Below are 16416 nucleotides of genomic sequence, written 5' to 3' on the forward strand. Positions count from 1 at the left end.
AGACAAAGTCGTGGCAAGACCCAACAACTGAAATCTGGCAAGAGCAAAATTCAGAGGAGAGATGAAGAGCCAGGTTTCAGTAGGAAGGGCAGGTAACCGGACCCTGTTACACTTTCCTCATTACAAATGACCAGTGGCTGATGCCTGGATTTTGAAGGCACCATCATTGCATAAAACTGGAAGGAAAAGAAATCACATTAGAAGGGACCTAAACTTTGGTCTTTCTTGATTTTTTAATCATTTGTACAGCTATAACTTCACAGAGGCTGGGATGGATCACACATACAAGGAGGGAGGTTTTCTTTGGCTTATCCATGATGGTGATTTCTCCTATTTTATGAAAATTAGGTTTTTGAAGGGCTGCTGATTGATAAGCTCCAACCATGCCAAACTGCTGTTCTTCTGCAGCAACTCATCCTAATGGAAAACTACACCAATGAGTTATTACCAACTGGTATGGGATTTGTTCCTCAGAGTGACCACAGAGACTCACCCCTCTGCTTTCCAAGGCTTGGGGAAGCACAGCTCTTGGACAGCACTCTGACACCACTGTCTAGAGACCCACACATGAATGAGGAACTGAGGGTTAGGACCAAATCCAGGAGATTACAGCAAACCTCAGGTTCCCAACGACTGCAGATAGAGCTCAGTTGTTCAATGACTCGTTTCCTCTGCACAAGACATTTGTCTGCTGGTGACACTTTCAGATGAGCAAGTGGTCTCTTATTCACAGAAGCCACACTCTGTCTCATGGTCTCTGCCTTGCCAGACACAGGGTGGGGGACCATGTGGTGGGGTGTGTTAAGCAGATGATCAAGCCTACAAATTTTTTTAAAAAAAAACCACTAGTCATCTGAAGAAACAGGACAAGGCCAGGCTCAAACTCCAATGTGACCTAGAACCCAGAGACCCCCCTTTCAGGGTTGCAAGCCAGACTGCTAAGAGTTAGGGTGTCCAGGAGCCACAAAATGTCACTTAGAGACTTCCTGTCCCAGTTTTGGTTATCATATCCCATCACTTTAAAATCCAAAAAAAAGTCACTGTTGGTATTGTAGGCAGTGGACTGAGATCACCATCTAGATATGTGAGGTGAATGGCTCATGAAGCTTAGCAAGCTTTCCTTGCACTCCCTCCAGTGACATGTGCAGTGCCATCTGGGATACGTGCTGATCCCACTCCTCTGTCCAGTTTATTTTATTCTGTTTCTCATGTGTTGAGCTGTTCTGCCAACCTGGAATATCAGGAACTCTGAATCCCTCATCACAGACTCAATTCACCAAAAGGCATCACGCTACACTGAACCTCTAGCAGAGTGGGCTGAGCATGGCCCAAAGCCCTTAGAGATGTCTTGGCCACATTAAACTCCAACCTTGCAGCTCCATGTAAACACTTGTGATCACAGCTGCAATGATTGTGTGCTGAGGACAGCCAGTGAGCTTCTGAAAGAGACAGCACTATTGGGGTGGAAGCATCCTGCCCTCTCCAGCTGGCTCACCCCAGGGCCAAAGCACACTGTGAGTTACTACTGAGAGCTTCAGGGCTCCAAAACAGCACTCACACACCACCTTAGCAAGAGGTCTGCTGTGGGCATGAAGACCCTCAGGGTTTCCTCAGCATATTTCAAAACAACCCATGAATGCCACATGGTCCATCTTCAGACAGTGGCATCAGCTCCTGAAGCCCTTCTATCACTGAGCCTGCTGATGTCAACTTCCTTGATTTAAACCATCAAACCAGAAAGCAGGGAGGTCAGGAAAACCTCAGGGCTTTATAATCAGAAAAGAAACCCAACACAATCAGCTGGGGACCAGCTTTTAGAAGCTCACAGCTTTTAGCGGGGGAAGCCTGAGCAGTTCACGCTGGATGTGACCTCTTGCTTCATCTCACTAGCAGTGTGGAATGGTGCCATCCCAGCACAGCCTCCATGCAGCATCTCAAACTCTAGCAACAGTTTTACAATGAGATGGTTGTGGTTTTTCTGTCTTTAAATACCTCCCCTTTTAATGGAAAAATTATCTTTTAAATTAAAAATAGCCCTTTGGCCAGTGCTTTTCATTTCTTTCAGATTTCTGCCTGGATTTTTTTCTGTGTCACCAGGAAAAGAAAAAATTAAAAGAGTTTTCATAATTTTGGAGGTTTCCTTTTCTTTTTTTTTCCTGTTTTAATCCTCTTCTTCCTTCTTGCAGTGAAATACTAGAGAATGAATCACATCCCCGAGGGGTAGCTGTAACAAAATGTTTCATTTTTATCCTTCTTCCTTTCCTGTTGTCACTCCTCCTTTCCCGGGAAGTTGCCCGAGTCGCCGGGCGGCAGCGTTGCAATCTGTCACACGGACAGACGAAGCGCGGCTGCATCTCACCGCTCTGTCTGCTGAGAGGGTCAGGAGGGGCAGATCACTTAACACTACACCTGTTTTATGAATAATAATACAGACAGTTTCGCTGGGTTCCTGGGAGGACATTTTCCCACCAGGATAAGCTCCACATATTGAACAAATTAATGTCTTTAACTCATTTGACTCTGGTTACCTTGGTTGCAATGGGAAGCTCCAGTGGTGCCACTGGAGCAGGGGAAAGACCAGGCAGACCTTTGAGGATTGCCTTTTAGTGTCTTGTGCTTTTGTTCTCCGTAAGTTTCACTTATGAAACTGTGAGATAACAAATTTGGGATTGATGAACCTGTTTCCAGTGCAAAAATATGGAAAATTAAAAAAAAAGCCTGAGAATGGGATCCATGAAGTTTCAGGAAAATATAAGTTATCCATGAGCACACAAGGTTTGGGTCAACCCAAGATACTCCACCTGGACTAAAATGAAACACCTTGGTTCTTTCATCAGTGGCTGCACTAGCTCAGAAAAGAAAAAAAAAACAACAAAACCACATTAAAATTACTTTAAAAATTTCAAATAACTCAAAGAGTCCACAAGTTTCTTTTTAAGATGGTGGAATGAAATGTTTTGATTCCAAGTAGCAAGTTTTTCCAGGTCTTTCCTTAGCAGGAGCAAGAAGAATCAATACCCGTCCTCTCTTGGCCAGAGGACTGTGCCCATCAGCACAAGCAGTGAGATCCCAAGTGACCTTCCTGCCCTGAGATGGGCTGATTTTTGGCTGTCTCAGGAGGGTCCCTCAGCCCCCTCCCAAGATGGACCCACAACTGCAGCGAAAGAGAGAGGACACTGCTCTGCCAGCTCCAACCAGTGCCTCGCTCATATTATTTTTATTTGTTTTGTTGACTTTTATTGAGAATGAAAAAATAATTTAAAGCAATTATCTGTACAGGGGAGGCAGAGGAATGGTTAGCTGGGCAGAGGATCTGTGACTGCCTCCCCAGCCAGGCCAGGGAGGGTTAGAGTGGGTGATTTACAGCTGTACAAAACCACGACAATCCCACCGAGGAGGAGTGGAGGATGGAGGACATCTCTGGAGCTCTGTCAGGCTCAGAGCAGAGAGGCAAGAGGCTGTGCAGGGACACAGGGGACCAGGAGCTGGCCACAATGGGGGCCAGACCCTCAAGTGACTTGGAGGGGTGTCTCCAGCATCTCCATGAGAAAGGTGTCGATGGGGGTATCCCCAATCAGCTTGAAGAAGAAGAGGTGCTCCAGGCACTTCAGTCCAATGGACCGCAGCGCCGGCAGACGCAGAAGGAGTTTGGCAAACCTAGAAGAGACCAGAGTCAGAGGCATAAGGAAGGCATTGGCCACCCTCTCCCACCTATTTCCAGGCCTGAACCAGCCCAAATTCTTCCCAAAAACACTTTGAGGCATTCTCAGTCTTAGATTCCTCTATGCTTTCAATGAAGCATTTGTCTCCACATGTGTGGAGGGAATATGTATCTTTCCAAAACAGAATTCAGTATGTTTAAAACGTAAAAGAAAAAAAATAGGGAAAAAAAAAAGAAAATGTAGATACAACCAGATTCTCCCTCCGAGATTTAAACATCTTAACATCTTGCAAGACTTACATCTCCATGGTGCCATTTAAAACTGTCTTCAAAAATCCCCGGACTCCAAAGAGGGAGCACAGCCCCTCAGCAGTGCTGCTGTCAGTCACTGCCTCCCGTTTGAAGGCGCAGCTGGGAGGAGGCGCAGCTGGAAGGGGCTGCAGTCGGCAGCCTGTTCCCTCAGCCCATTCGCAGCGCTCTGCGGTGACCGCGAGAGCCAAAAACCGCAGAAGATGCTGCGGTCGCATCGCTGGCTGCCGGCGGTGGGGACAGACCCAGCTGCCAGCGCTTCGAGAGCTCGGCCAGCAGAGGGTAGGATTGCATTGGAAAGCAAGAAAATTCTATCTCGCCGGCTCCCTAAAGACTCGGGGCCAGGGCTCTGTGGCTCAGGCACTCTGCCTCAGCCTCCTCTTTCCAGGGTGGGTATCGTGCTGCCCTGCGCTGCCCGCCTTGCCCGGGGACACTCACCGCCCTGGTTGCTCGGGGTACTTCTGCTTCGTGTAGGCTTCCAGCGTGGCATAGACCTTCTCCCTCAACGATTCCACTTCTGAGGGGCTGGACAAACCCTTGGCATCTGGACAAGGGAGAAAATACATTGGGGAAGAAATCCTTGCAGAGAAGACCTTTCTCCGCAGCCAGCAGAGGGACTGCGCGGATGGATGGGTGGGAAAGGACTCAGGTGCTCTTTAATCATGTACCCAGGGACTGGGACTAATGGGAAGTGGTCTAGTGGAAGGTGTCCCTGCTCATTGGCGGGGGGGTGGAATGAGATGATCTTTAAGGTCCCTTCTGACCCAAACCATTCTAGTATTCCATGAAATCCATCTGCAGTCCTGATGCTCACTGTCACAGCCCTCCTGTCTGTGACCTGCCATGGCCCAGAGGGAGTGCCTGTCTCCTGGGATTGGCCTGGGCCTCAGGCTTACCTGGATTAAACAGGACAATGGCTCGTAGGCACCCCAGCTCCGACTTATCCATCTGCATGTCTTTCATTTTGGACACCAGCTCTGTCAGAACCCTGCATGTGGGGGACACATGGGTGGGCAGACAATCAGAGACAGGTACAGACAGCAAGGCCAGGGGCTGAACAGCATCTGGGACTGGCACTGGGAATACCCCCCAGTTCATCTCTGCAGGAAGAGGCAGCTTTGAGGGACTGCCATGCCCCACACTGCTGTCCTACATGTGCATCAGCAGCATCCAGGGACCTGAGCATCAAATTTGCTCCTGTTCTCACTTTGCTCAGCATGTGGCCTCTGTGCTCTGTTTGGACTATGGAGAACAATTTGCACTCACTGAAGGAAAACCACATGGGTCTTCTCCACTGTTTACTGTGCAAAACATGGGCACTGTCCTTATATATCCCAGTTGTGTCAGAGTGGTAAGTCAGTGTCCTGCCAGGCAGGGAGCAGGCATGGCAGGGACAGTACATGTGCAGCTGTTACATGAGCAAGTTGGAGTTTAGGGCTTTGCCAGCTAAAGCTCCTGGATCTACTAGAATTCGACCTACAGCAAACTTTCAAGAGAGAAGCATTCCTCCCCCTGCACACCCAACCAAAGACCTGCTTCTGCAGAACCCTTTCCAACATGCCTTCACCACATTATTGATTTTTAAGTTGGTTCATCATCCCCTCCTCACTCTAAGCTACTTCTGTCCCAAATCACAGTGGGTTTGCTTCAGTTCTCATCAAAGATGTCTCCCATTCAGAGGAGAGGACAGCGCCAGCCTGGTCACTGTTGTGAGGGGATGACAGAAGGAGGGCTCATACCTGTCGAAGATGGAGCCCACCCCAGCACTGTGGGCGCTGCTGCGGTGCACGTGCAAGCCCGTGGCCAGAAGGATGCCATCCTGCACCGACACAGAGCGATGGGAGAAAGAGGCAATGAGCAGCTCATTCCAGCCTGCAAGAGGAGGTGTGCAGGACACATGAGGTAGTTCAACCAAAAATCAGTGTCACGTGGAGCAGGAGAGCTGGTGTCTCCCTGAAGGCTTCAGATCCAGCTCACAGAGAGATGGAACCTCAGGTACCAATTGCACCCTTGCCAACAGTGCAAGGGCTGGCAAATGCCTTGGAAGCATTTGGACAATGCTCAGACACATGGTAAGATGTAGTGCTGTGTAGGGCAAGGAGTAGGACTTTGATGATCCTTGTAGGTCTCCTGTCACTCAAGACATTCTAGGATTCTATGACCCTTACCAGCAACAAAAAAGGTTCAGAAAAAGGCTCAAAGGAAGGAGAAAAAAAAAAGTAAAAAGAAAATCGTATCTCTCGCATCAGAAACCCCTTTACATCATTTTGCACATTATACACTAATGTGCCCCACTCATAGTGAGATCTGCAGTTACAAGAACTGCATCAAGCAGAGTTTTTTGCTTTCCCCCAGCACTCTATTTCTGCATGAAGAGGGGAACAAACAACAGGTTCCACTGCCCCATCCACAACACAACCTCTACCAGCTGCTCATCATGGCTCAGGATGGGTTGTTTGCCCTGTGACAGCATGAATGGTCGGCTCAGGATTTCACATTTACCATCCAGTCTGGCTGGGATGGCACACAGTCCAGGGAAGGGACAGGGGTACCAGGAATAGCCCCAGAGGCCACAGGTGGGAGACACTACCTGCCCGTAGGAGAATGACTTGGTCTTCCAGCGTCAGGTCCGAGAAATGGGGGATTCGCTTGGCCCACTCGACGAGCGTGAAGAGCTGCTTGTCAGCTGCGTGGCATATGTTTGTGACAGGGTCATTTGTCTAATTAAGAACGATATCAAAAGAAAAAGAACAGGGGAAAAGAGGGGAATTTGTCAATGAAAAATCATTGCTAATCACTATCTGCAGCGCACACTGTATCGGATCAAGTTAGAGATACTCAAAGCCACAAGTAAAAGGATCAAACTGCCAATAATCTCAGCTGTGTACTGTTGGGAAGAGGAGATATTTATTACTACCATCCCCCCTACAGCAAGCCAAATCAGCTGGTTGCCAGACTTTTCTGTTTGTTTGCTGTTCTTAGCAAAGCAAGTCCTGCATGGCAGGCTGTAGTCCTGCTCCCCAGGGCATATCTAAAAGCCATCAAGCAGCCTCTGAAAAGGGATGAGCAGCAGTTTTATCCAAACCAGGAACACCACAGCAGTGGACCTGCTGCGTCCAGCTCCATTCCAGTCTTGTTCACTTGGGCAAACAGTGTCCAGGAGTGTCCAACTGTGGAAGCCAGGACAGGGCTCAGACTCTCTGGCATCCAGCTATTGCCCTATCTACTCATTAAAACTAAAGGGAACTGGGAAAACGAGCTTGTAAAATAATGTATAAGCTGTTTTCTAGTTGTCATTCAGAGTAGCTTCAAAAGAAAAATTGTTAGTGATTTTTAGGTGGTATGAAGCAAAAACCCCTTGCAAAATGCTGGCTGTTCACTTGGGTATGTTCAAATCACGCCTCAGAGTCTCTCATCTCAAGCTGCAAGTGTTGTTAGTGCCCCTTACCGAGCTCTCTGTGTTCATGTCGCTGTATGTCTCTGTCTTGGGTTCCACTGCCAGCTCAGCTTCCAGGATCCTCTCCACAGGCATGTCCTCACTGCCATTGCTTGTGGACTCAGCCTCATTCTCGCTCCGCTCCCTGCTCCTCTGCCTCTCCTCCTGCACGGCTGTGGGACAGAAACATGGCTCTGCATCCACAGCAACACTTACCTGCTCACAGTGCATCCCCCTTCCTCTGGGAGAAGGAATGAGAAAACCCCACAGGAGGGGAGAACGAAAATAAACAGATATTTCATATGCACAACCATTAAAATAGCTGTTCCTGCACCAATTACTTTGAGGTTTCTGTAGACCAGTAGCCTCCAAATTTGACAAAAGCTTGTGATTTCCAAGGCACGAAGCTTCAGAATAGAGAGAAGTTGATACCTCCAGGTGGCAGCCTGGACTCATCTGTCACTCAGTGCTGGAAGAGGCAGAAGGGACCCAGCACTCACACACGAGTTTGCTGTGCTCCCAGTGTGCTTCAAACAGTCCCACAGCAGCCAGAGCATCCAGCAGCAGGGCTAGACAGATCTCTCACCCCAAGCTGGATCCACACACACTGTTTTCTCATTTCTGAGCAAAATACTACCCAGCCTGATCCAGCCTTGGTATCACTTCTCCATCTATCGCCTCACCTGGTAACACTCCCCACTAGAAAGTTCCTAGCACCTTGATGCCCCAACACCTTCACTCACTCCTCCCATCCCCATACAGTTTCCAAAATATTTACTGACCGAAGGCACAGAATCACAAAATTGTCTCCAGATCTCAGCTATTAACTCTCAGGGCTGTTGTGTGCGTGTAGGACAGGTCAGTGCAGGACACATCTATGTTTTATGCCAAGCCTTGTGTTGCAATAGAAGTCCTGAGTGATCATTTTTATTGGAGAAATCTCAAAAGGGAAATAAGAAAATCCTGCTTAAAAGAAAGTGATCAGCAGGCATCATATTGGTTTAGCTCATTGCTGGGGAGAAATGTCCCAAGACTAGTCCTGCTATCATCACTCCTCTGTGTGAGTAGGAGCCCAAAGTGCTTTGCATCGGCCCTGGCTTATCCTGAGGTGCTTTAAGGGAAGGGCCAAACCATGGGAGGTTCCTCATCATTCATGACAACTTTTCAAGGATGAGCACTTCCCTGTGTTTCTCCCAGCTGGGAGAATGTGCTTCCCAGCACTGCCCAGCTGCTGGGGAACTCACAGCACCCAAGGAGATGGATCAGTGGGGCATCCAGTCTAGTGCTTGTGAGGGAGGGCAACAGGGGACACATATATGTCCCAGCCAGCTGGGGGAAGCATTTGTCCTCTTTAGGGTAACAGACATGAAGAAGCCATGCTTCTAAAGTCATCAAAATCTTAGTGGAAGGAAGAACATGGCAAGAAATACCAGTCCCACCATTCAGCCTCTGAACTCAAGCTGCAACCTGTCTCCACTTTCTGCAGTTCCTGAAAAGCCCTTGTGATTGCTGCAGCCAAACTCCCACACGATCCACCAAGATCCTGGGGTTTAAATTTTCACTCTCTGCTAAGGGAAGTTGTGTTGACACCCTGGTTGTCTGAACCATTTTGCACCCAGCTGGAAGAGAGAGCTATGCCTGGGATTAGGATTTTGACTCCAGCTCTGCATTTCGCAGTCCCCTGCTTGAAGCAGCACAGCTTTGATGGTGCTACAGGGAACAAGATGAGGCTCAGCCCATGTCCAACATTACAGCTGCTTTCCTAGGCTCTGTCCTGCACAGTCTAAGCTCCTGCACAGGGAGCAGCTTGTGTGTTCCACAAGGGGACAGCACGGCTTCCAAAAGGGACAGCTACACTGTCTCCTAACACTCAGCCCTGGAGGCAGAACAGTTATTTTATTGTGGAAAAATGCTGGGTTAATTTTCACTACCTAACCTGGCATCTGTTAGCATAATCTGGGAGACAATCCAGCTCAGCAGTCCTTGCCCCACCCAGGAGGGAGAGCTGGCTGCAGGGGACAGGGGTGGACAGATAAACATCCATGCAGTTTGGATGGCCTTTCTCTGCAGCAGAGACCCCTTCGTGGCTTTTATAAAGACCTTCATGTTCTCCAGAGCTGGGTGGGAGAGAGGCAGGGCTACAGGACCCACCACAGACACGTGTCACCCTCAGCAGCTCTTGGGGGCTTCATTCAAGTCAGTATAAAACTCTTCTAAGTCCAATTGCCTTGGGTCAGATCCTTGCTCCAGACTAAACTTTTACGTGGTTTGGGCCAGAAACACAGTCCTTTGGGTGTTGCAGTGAGCATGGGGAATATGGAAGAGGCTCCATGAATTGCTTCCACACAGCTCTCTCCTGCAGCACAAAAGCACTGCAGGATGTGAGCTGTACCAGAGCTCATCTCCAAAGGTGAGGTTGAGTGGAAATGACAGAGAACTATAAAGTAAGAGATAGAAATAAATCATTCACCCTTATCTTCCAGCACAAGAATTAGGTGGTGACAAATGAAGTCAGCAAATCAAAGACAAAAAAGGAGGCTGCTCTTCACACAGGAGACAAGCAGACTGCAGGACCCCTCACTGCCAGGTGCTGCCCACAGCAGAGGCTTCCAGGGGGCCAAGGCAAGCCAGTCCATAAAAGTCACTAACTAAAAGAAAACTTGGGTCAACATCAGTTAATAGGTTCACTAGTCACCAGTATGTGTGTTTAGGTAGGACAAAAAATACAGTGTAATAGCTTTCCTATCAGTCTCTCACCCTATTAGCCCCTCTTTCCTTGTTAGGAAAAATTCCTTCATGGAAAGGGTTGTCAAACAAGGCTGCTCAGGGAAGTGGAGGTATTTAAAGACATATAGATGTGGCACTTAGGGACAAAGACATATAGATGTGGCACTTAGGGACATGGTTTAGTGTTGGACACTGCAGTGCTGGGTTAATGGTTGGACTTGATCTTAAAAATCTTTTCCAACCTAAACAATTCTCTGATTCTCATTTCCTTTATGTAACAAGGTCAATAACACCCTAAAGCTGTCACTGTTCTGGAATGTGTCAGTTTCTGCAATTCACCAGCCTTGGAGGGCCACTAAGAGCCAGATTCACCCTAACAAATGGAGGGAAAATTTCTGCCAGCCCCTTCCTTGCACCAGCCCACTCCTACCTTCCCTCTTCATCCCCATGGCGAGGCACTTCTGATAGCGGCAGTACTGGCAGCGGTTGCGTTGGCGCTTGTCTATGAGGCAGTCCTTGTTGTCCCGGCAGGTGTAGATCAGGTCCTTACGGATCGTCCTCTTGAAGAAGCCTTTGCAGCCCTCACAGCTATACACCCCATAGTGCTTCCCTGGGCAAGCAAGGAGAGCCAGCAATGGATAAGCAGGTATTTGCCTCTCCTTCCAGAATGGAGGAGCTCGAACCAATCCCAGAAGTGAAAAAGCTGGCCACAGAGCATCACCTTGCCAGGCCTGAGTTGGCTTCAGTGGCTCTTAGCAGGAATAATGACCAGCAGCAGCCAAACTGTAGGACCACTGCTTTCCTGGGCCCCTCAGTTCAGGAAAGAGATTGAGGGGCTGGAGAGGGGCCAGAGAAGAGCAATGAGGCTGGAGAAGGGACTGGAGCACAAGTGCTGTGGGGAGAGGCTGAGGGAGCTGGGGGTGTTAAGCCTAGAGAAGAGGAGGCTCAGAGGTGACCTCAGCACTGTCTAGAACTACCTGAAGGGAAGTTCTGGCCAGGTGGGGGTTGGTCTCTTCTCCCAGGCACTCAGCAATAGGACAAGGGGGCACGGGCTCAAGCTCTGCCTGGGGAAACTGAAGTTGGAGAACAGAAAAAAATTCTTTCCAGAGAGAGTAATCAGGCATTGGAATGAGATGCCCAGAGAGGTGGTTGATTCCCCATCCCTGGAGGTTTATTAACCGAGATTGGCCGTGGCCCTGAGTGCCATGATCTGGTAAAGGGACTGGAGTTGGACCAAGGGTGTGACTTGATGATCTCGGAAGTCTTTTCCAACCCAATCAATTCTATGATTCCTGTGGTAAGGAGGGGCTGCATCCCAGTGGAATGATGTGGAGCACCTTAGCTGCAGTGCAAGTGCAGCACAGCCATAGGGAGCAAATGCAGTGCACTGACATGGAGGGGTCTGCAAGGCATACCAGGCTGCAGGGCACTGGGGTAGGAGAGACAGCCCAGACACAGCCAAAACCCAGCTAACACAAAGCACGGGTAAATGAGAACACAGAGTTTGATATATCCTTTGATAAGCAGGAACAAAATGTAAAATGAGATTATACACCTAAGGGAGAAGAGCACAGCTTTTAGGTTTGCTCTCTTTTGGGCAGAGTGTAACTAATCTGCAATACAGACAGCCTGCCCTTGGGTAAGGCAGGCCCAGGTACAAATCCCACAGTGCCAGCATGGCCCCAGAGAGCCTCCACACAGTTCACTCCTGAAAAGCCTTGCTTCAGAGGCTCAGGGGAGTTCTCACTGCACAAAGCCTTCCCCAAGAAAGAAAACTGCCTACCTGAGGACCTGTCCCCACAGATGGCACAGATGTGTTTGGCTAAGGATCCTGGACTTGTAGATGGATAATTCAGGTTCCCAATCCCTGGGAGACCTGGCAAGGGCTTGACATCCTCCGAGCTGCTGACATTGTTCAGGACATTGAGCTGCAAAAGCAAGAACCACAAGACAGGTTGGAGGGTCGAGACTCATATCTCATGAAACCATCCCCAAATGGAGCTGATCCCTCCCTTGCTGCTCCTACTGAGCTCATCCCACAGGCTTATCCCCAGCAACTCTGTGGGGCACCATGGCAGGCAGACATCCTCTGGTGGATCCAGCTGGAGGGGTTTAAGCAGTTGCCTGGTAGCAGGTATTGCCTCTCACCGTGGCCTGATGCTGTAAGCAGAGCCAGGACTAAGCAGAGCTGGAAAAGGGCAGGCAGCAGCCTCAGCAGTTCAGTTACAGCCTGCAAGCGACAAAGCTGGTGGGATCCTGCCTGCTGCATGAGAGGATGGTGATTGCTGGCTGCTTGCAGCCCCAAGCACCAACAGCTTAGTAAGGAACAGCTTTGCAGCCACACAGTTTGTTGCAATTAAACCTGCACTGTTGCACAGCTAGAGAAAATGTAATGTTGTTTTAAAAATTGAAAAAATTAAGTGGGTTAGCTTCCCTGCCTTGTGGTATGCAAATCTGCTTACATACATTAAAATGTGGCTTTTCGGTCACTCCTTGGGACTTAAGTACCCAAGTGCTCTCACAGGTTGCAGAATGGAACAGATTTGGGGCTGCCAGAATGAAAATAAAATAAAATAAAACAAAATAAAATAAAATAAAAATTAAAAAAAAGGGGACTGGGCTGAGCATCTAAAAATCAGCTGCAGTGAGATGCAGGCAAAGGACCCAGAGCCCCCAGGTGAGATCCCCAGGAGCTGCTCGTGGCTGCTGGAGTTAAAGGTTACAAACCTACATCGAATACAGACCAAAGCCTGATGTTGCCCAGGGCTTTGTTTTATTGCTGTTTGCTTTGGAGCCACTGTCGGCAGGGCAGGGAGGATTAAGGGCCATTGAGCAGGTCTTGTCAAAAGCTGTCTGGGCAGAGCAATGTCTCTCCAAACCCACTATCAAATCATCTTTCCCATTGTCAAGCACTGAGGGCTAGGGATGGTTGTTTCATCACTGAATTTGCTTCTCACAGTCATCCCAATTTATCAGGTAAAATTCTTCTTCCCAACAAGAGGGCAGAAGCAGGGATAGAAAACAAGGCTTGAATGAAGGCCCAGCTAAGACCTTCATTACAGTCTCCATGTCTCCATAACATCTAAACCACTAGATTTCATGCACGATCCTGCAAGTTCTCAATTTGCTCCAAGAAACTGCCCATTTCCCATGAAAAAGTATAATAAATTCTACAGAGAATTTCAGTAAAAAAGAAGGGTTATATTTTGGAACTTTTGGACCTGTCATTAGAAAAATAAAAAGGTATGGCCTGTTTTCATCTTCCCTCAGCAATTCATGTCCCTTCATTTTCCAAGCTTCAAAGATCTAATAACATGGAAAATACAAATTAACTGGGAAAAATTAGAAACCAGGTTGTTTTGCTCCACTGGAAAATAAAAGTGCATTGGGGAAAATTGTCCAGAGGAACAGAAGTTCACTGTCCCTGGGAGAGACTCAAACCAGACACTGACAGCTGTAAATCTTTATGCTTCAGAATCTGGCCCAAGGAAAGGAGAAATAAACACCTTCCCTCCCCACAATGGTCCAGCCACCTTTTTTTACCCTGTAAACATCATCTTGGCAAGAGGCTGAACCAGAAGGAACTTTTTATGGTTTAAAATGTTGCTCAGAGCTCAGGTACCATCTTTTCTTTCCCTCTGTCAGCACTTTGAGACAATAAAAGGGAGAAAGGGTGTATAGGAGGGGGACACACAGGGCAGTTTTAGCCATCAGTGTCCTCAGAGCTTGACTCCTGCAGGTTAAGTGCAATCATGTATGATATCTGGGACAACTGCTTGAACCCAAATCCATTAGCTGCCTCCCTGCTGAATCCCCAAGGCCCAGCTGTCTCCTTGCATTAGAGGCAACACAAATGAAACCCTCTTCTCAGACCTGGGAACTTGGCATAGTGCCCAGACTGGAGAAACCACTTCCCAGAGAATCCCCAACCCCAAAGGAAAGGCTTCCAAGCAGCCAATACTGCCAGCAATTCCACAGCCACAAACTGCCTGTGGGCACAAACATTGTCAGGTCAATGGGGAACACTCAGGTGGTGCCAGGGGAAGAAAGATGCCCAGCACGCCCATTGCTGACAGTCCAGGCCCACACAGGAGTTGAGGATGCTGGGGAAAGGTAAGCAAAACTTGCCAAATCACCCTTTACTCTTCAGGGTCTTCCCCATACTAATCTCTCCCAGACTTCCACGTGCTTGGAAGAGCTTCCAACAGATCAAGGAATAGCAGCAGGGTATAGGGCAGAGAGGGTTTGGGGAACCATGTCCTTGCTGCTTCTTCAGCAGGGGCTGTGAGGCTCTTGAGCACTTCCTGCCTTCAGGTCCCACTAATAAAATACAAAGTCTTGTTAATAAGAGACAGAATTTCCACACAGATCTGGACTCCCAGAACATTTCAGCACTCTATCAAAAATTCCACACTGCCACCTTGGTCCCAGGCTCTGAGATCAGCATGTCTCTGTCCCACAGAGCCACCCTGGGATGCTCCCAGACCATCCATGGCTGTGGGAAGGCACCAGCCCTACCATCTGAAGGGGGAACCTCAGCACTCACGCGAACACAGGTAGTAAGGATGGGAGTGCTTCATTTTCCTTCAGGCATTTAGCATTAACATTTGTCTCTCTCTAGAAAGTCTGTCTCCTTTCCAAATACTGAAACAAAGCAGATATCCTTTTGCAGGAAGAAAGGGAGTGCTTCACATGCTGCAGTCCTTGGCTATCCTGTTTCCATACAGTAAAGATACACCCTGCAATAGATGCAGTGGAGGGGAGCTGGACTGTACTCATGGTGAGAACAGACCTGGAAATCAGCTCTCTCCCCTTATTGTGTAGGGTGTTTTGTCATACATGCAGATGTCTTCTCTGCGTCTGTGCCAGGGGGATCTACACAGAAAGATTCACATGCTGGAAATTGTTCTTTACAGCTGATCTCCCTGAGTGGCCAAAACACACCAGACTGCCCACCAGCCAACCCACTCTTTCAAGTTTTGGGACTTTACCCAGCCTGAACACTGAACTGCAGCAAAGCAAGTGCACGCATCTGCCCACCTGGGGACTGGCATGTGTCACAAAGTTCATGCCCGGGGCCGAGGACAGAGCAACAGGGTGTGAGCCGAGGGAGGACGCGATGACTCTGTATGGAGAGCCCAGCGCGTTCACCGGCGACCCAAGCGTGTTCATGGGCGACGGCAGCGCCCGGGAGGAGTTGGCAGGGGCCTCGAGGTAGTTGTGGTGCCCGTCCACCGAATTTCCTGTGGAAAGGCTTGACGACAGGCTCATGGATGTGGAGCTGCCATGCACAGGGGAATCTGCAGGGAGAAGCAGAAAGAGCAAATACAATGTGAGTGTGGCTGATCATACAGCGATCAGTTGCCCAGCCTTGACTGTCAGATTAGATGCTGGCAAAGGCTCCAAACTATGCAAACATGTCTTATGCTGTAAAGGAAAAAGAACAAAATGTTGGTTATAGTATGGGAAGTAGAGTTATATACAGCAACAGAACATAATTTGCAGGCAATGCTTAATAGCCAAATATTCCTTCACTGCTCTGGTGCCTCAGCAGACTTGGGAGAAGGCACCTCCTGCCTGCCTCAGGCTGAGTTTCTCTGAACTGTTCTCTGAGGTCTCATTTCTTTTGTCCAAGCCAGCTCTAGAGACAGCACACATCTGAAACCATGAAATCCCACCAACCAGGCTGGAAACTCCAAATGCTCCCCATGTCTTATGAAGCACCTTTGCTCCTGCAGTGGCTCTGGCATCGCACTCAGCAAGCTCTTCCCGTGGCTCTGCTCCATCCCTTGCCACACACTTACATCTCCACTGTGCTATTCCAAACGTTCCTCCCAAAGCCTGGTGTCAGCATCTTGAACAGGAGGAGCTGGAACAACACAGGACTGAAACTGCCCATGATACACTAGAAATGCAGGTTACAGGACAAGGCACCCACAAAATGTTTTGGCCATTATCTTTCCTCACTTACACAAGACAGAGCAGAGGCTGTGGGCACACAGATGTGCCAGGGAAGACAATCTCACAGCCACAAGGAGAGAGTGTTTCCTCTTTCCACACTAAAGAGCTGCAGTTCACATCACCAAGCTGAGCCTCACATGAGACTCATGTGCCCCTGAGACCCTCTGAGGAAAGGGTGGCATAGAAAAGCAATATAACCTTGGTCATTGCCACTTATCTCTGAGGCCAAAATGCCTCACCCAAGGCCTAAATAATGTATTCTGTAAGACAAGTCTCAAATATTCAGAGGGTATCTGGGCATCAAATGCCCACTAGTGCTGGT

General features: G+C 48.7%; 1 protein-coding gene across 3 annotated transcripts in view; it reads right to left on the bottom strand.

Annotated features, from left to right (window-relative positions):
• Window positions 1-3441: 3441 nt before the first annotated feature.
• Window positions 3442-16416, bottom strand: part of RXRG (retinoid X receptor gamma) — a 37844-nt gene continuing 24869 nt past the window's right edge. For all 3 annotated transcript variants that reach the window (XM_071564936.1, XM_071564938.1, XM_071564937.1), the window contains exons 2-10: window positions 15174-15433; window positions 11917-12061; window positions 10564-10743; window positions 7419-7579; window positions 6561-6690; window positions 5710-5842; window positions 4867-4958; window positions 4409-4514; window positions 3442-3657 (exon numbers count right to left, since the gene is read on the bottom strand). In XM_071564936.1, the coding sequence (XP_071421037.1) occupies window positions 3510-3657; window positions 4409-4514; window positions 4867-4958; window positions 5710-5842; window positions 6561-6690; window positions 7419-7579; window positions 10564-10743; window positions 11917-12061; window positions 15174-15433 (1355 nt within the window). In that variant the 3' untranslated portion in view covers window positions 3442-3509. The remainder of the gene's footprint in view (window positions 3658-4408; window positions 4515-4866; window positions 4959-5709; window positions 5843-6560; window positions 6691-7418; window positions 7580-10563; window positions 10744-11916; window positions 12062-15173; window positions 15434-16416) is intronic.

Source organism: Pithys albifrons, chromosome 10 (assembly GCF_047495875.1).
Source record: "Pithys albifrons albifrons isolate INPA30051 chromosome 10, PitAlb_v1, whole genome shotgun sequence".
NCBI lineage: Eukaryota > Metazoa > Chordata > Aves > Passeriformes > Thamnophilidae > Pithys > Pithys albifrons.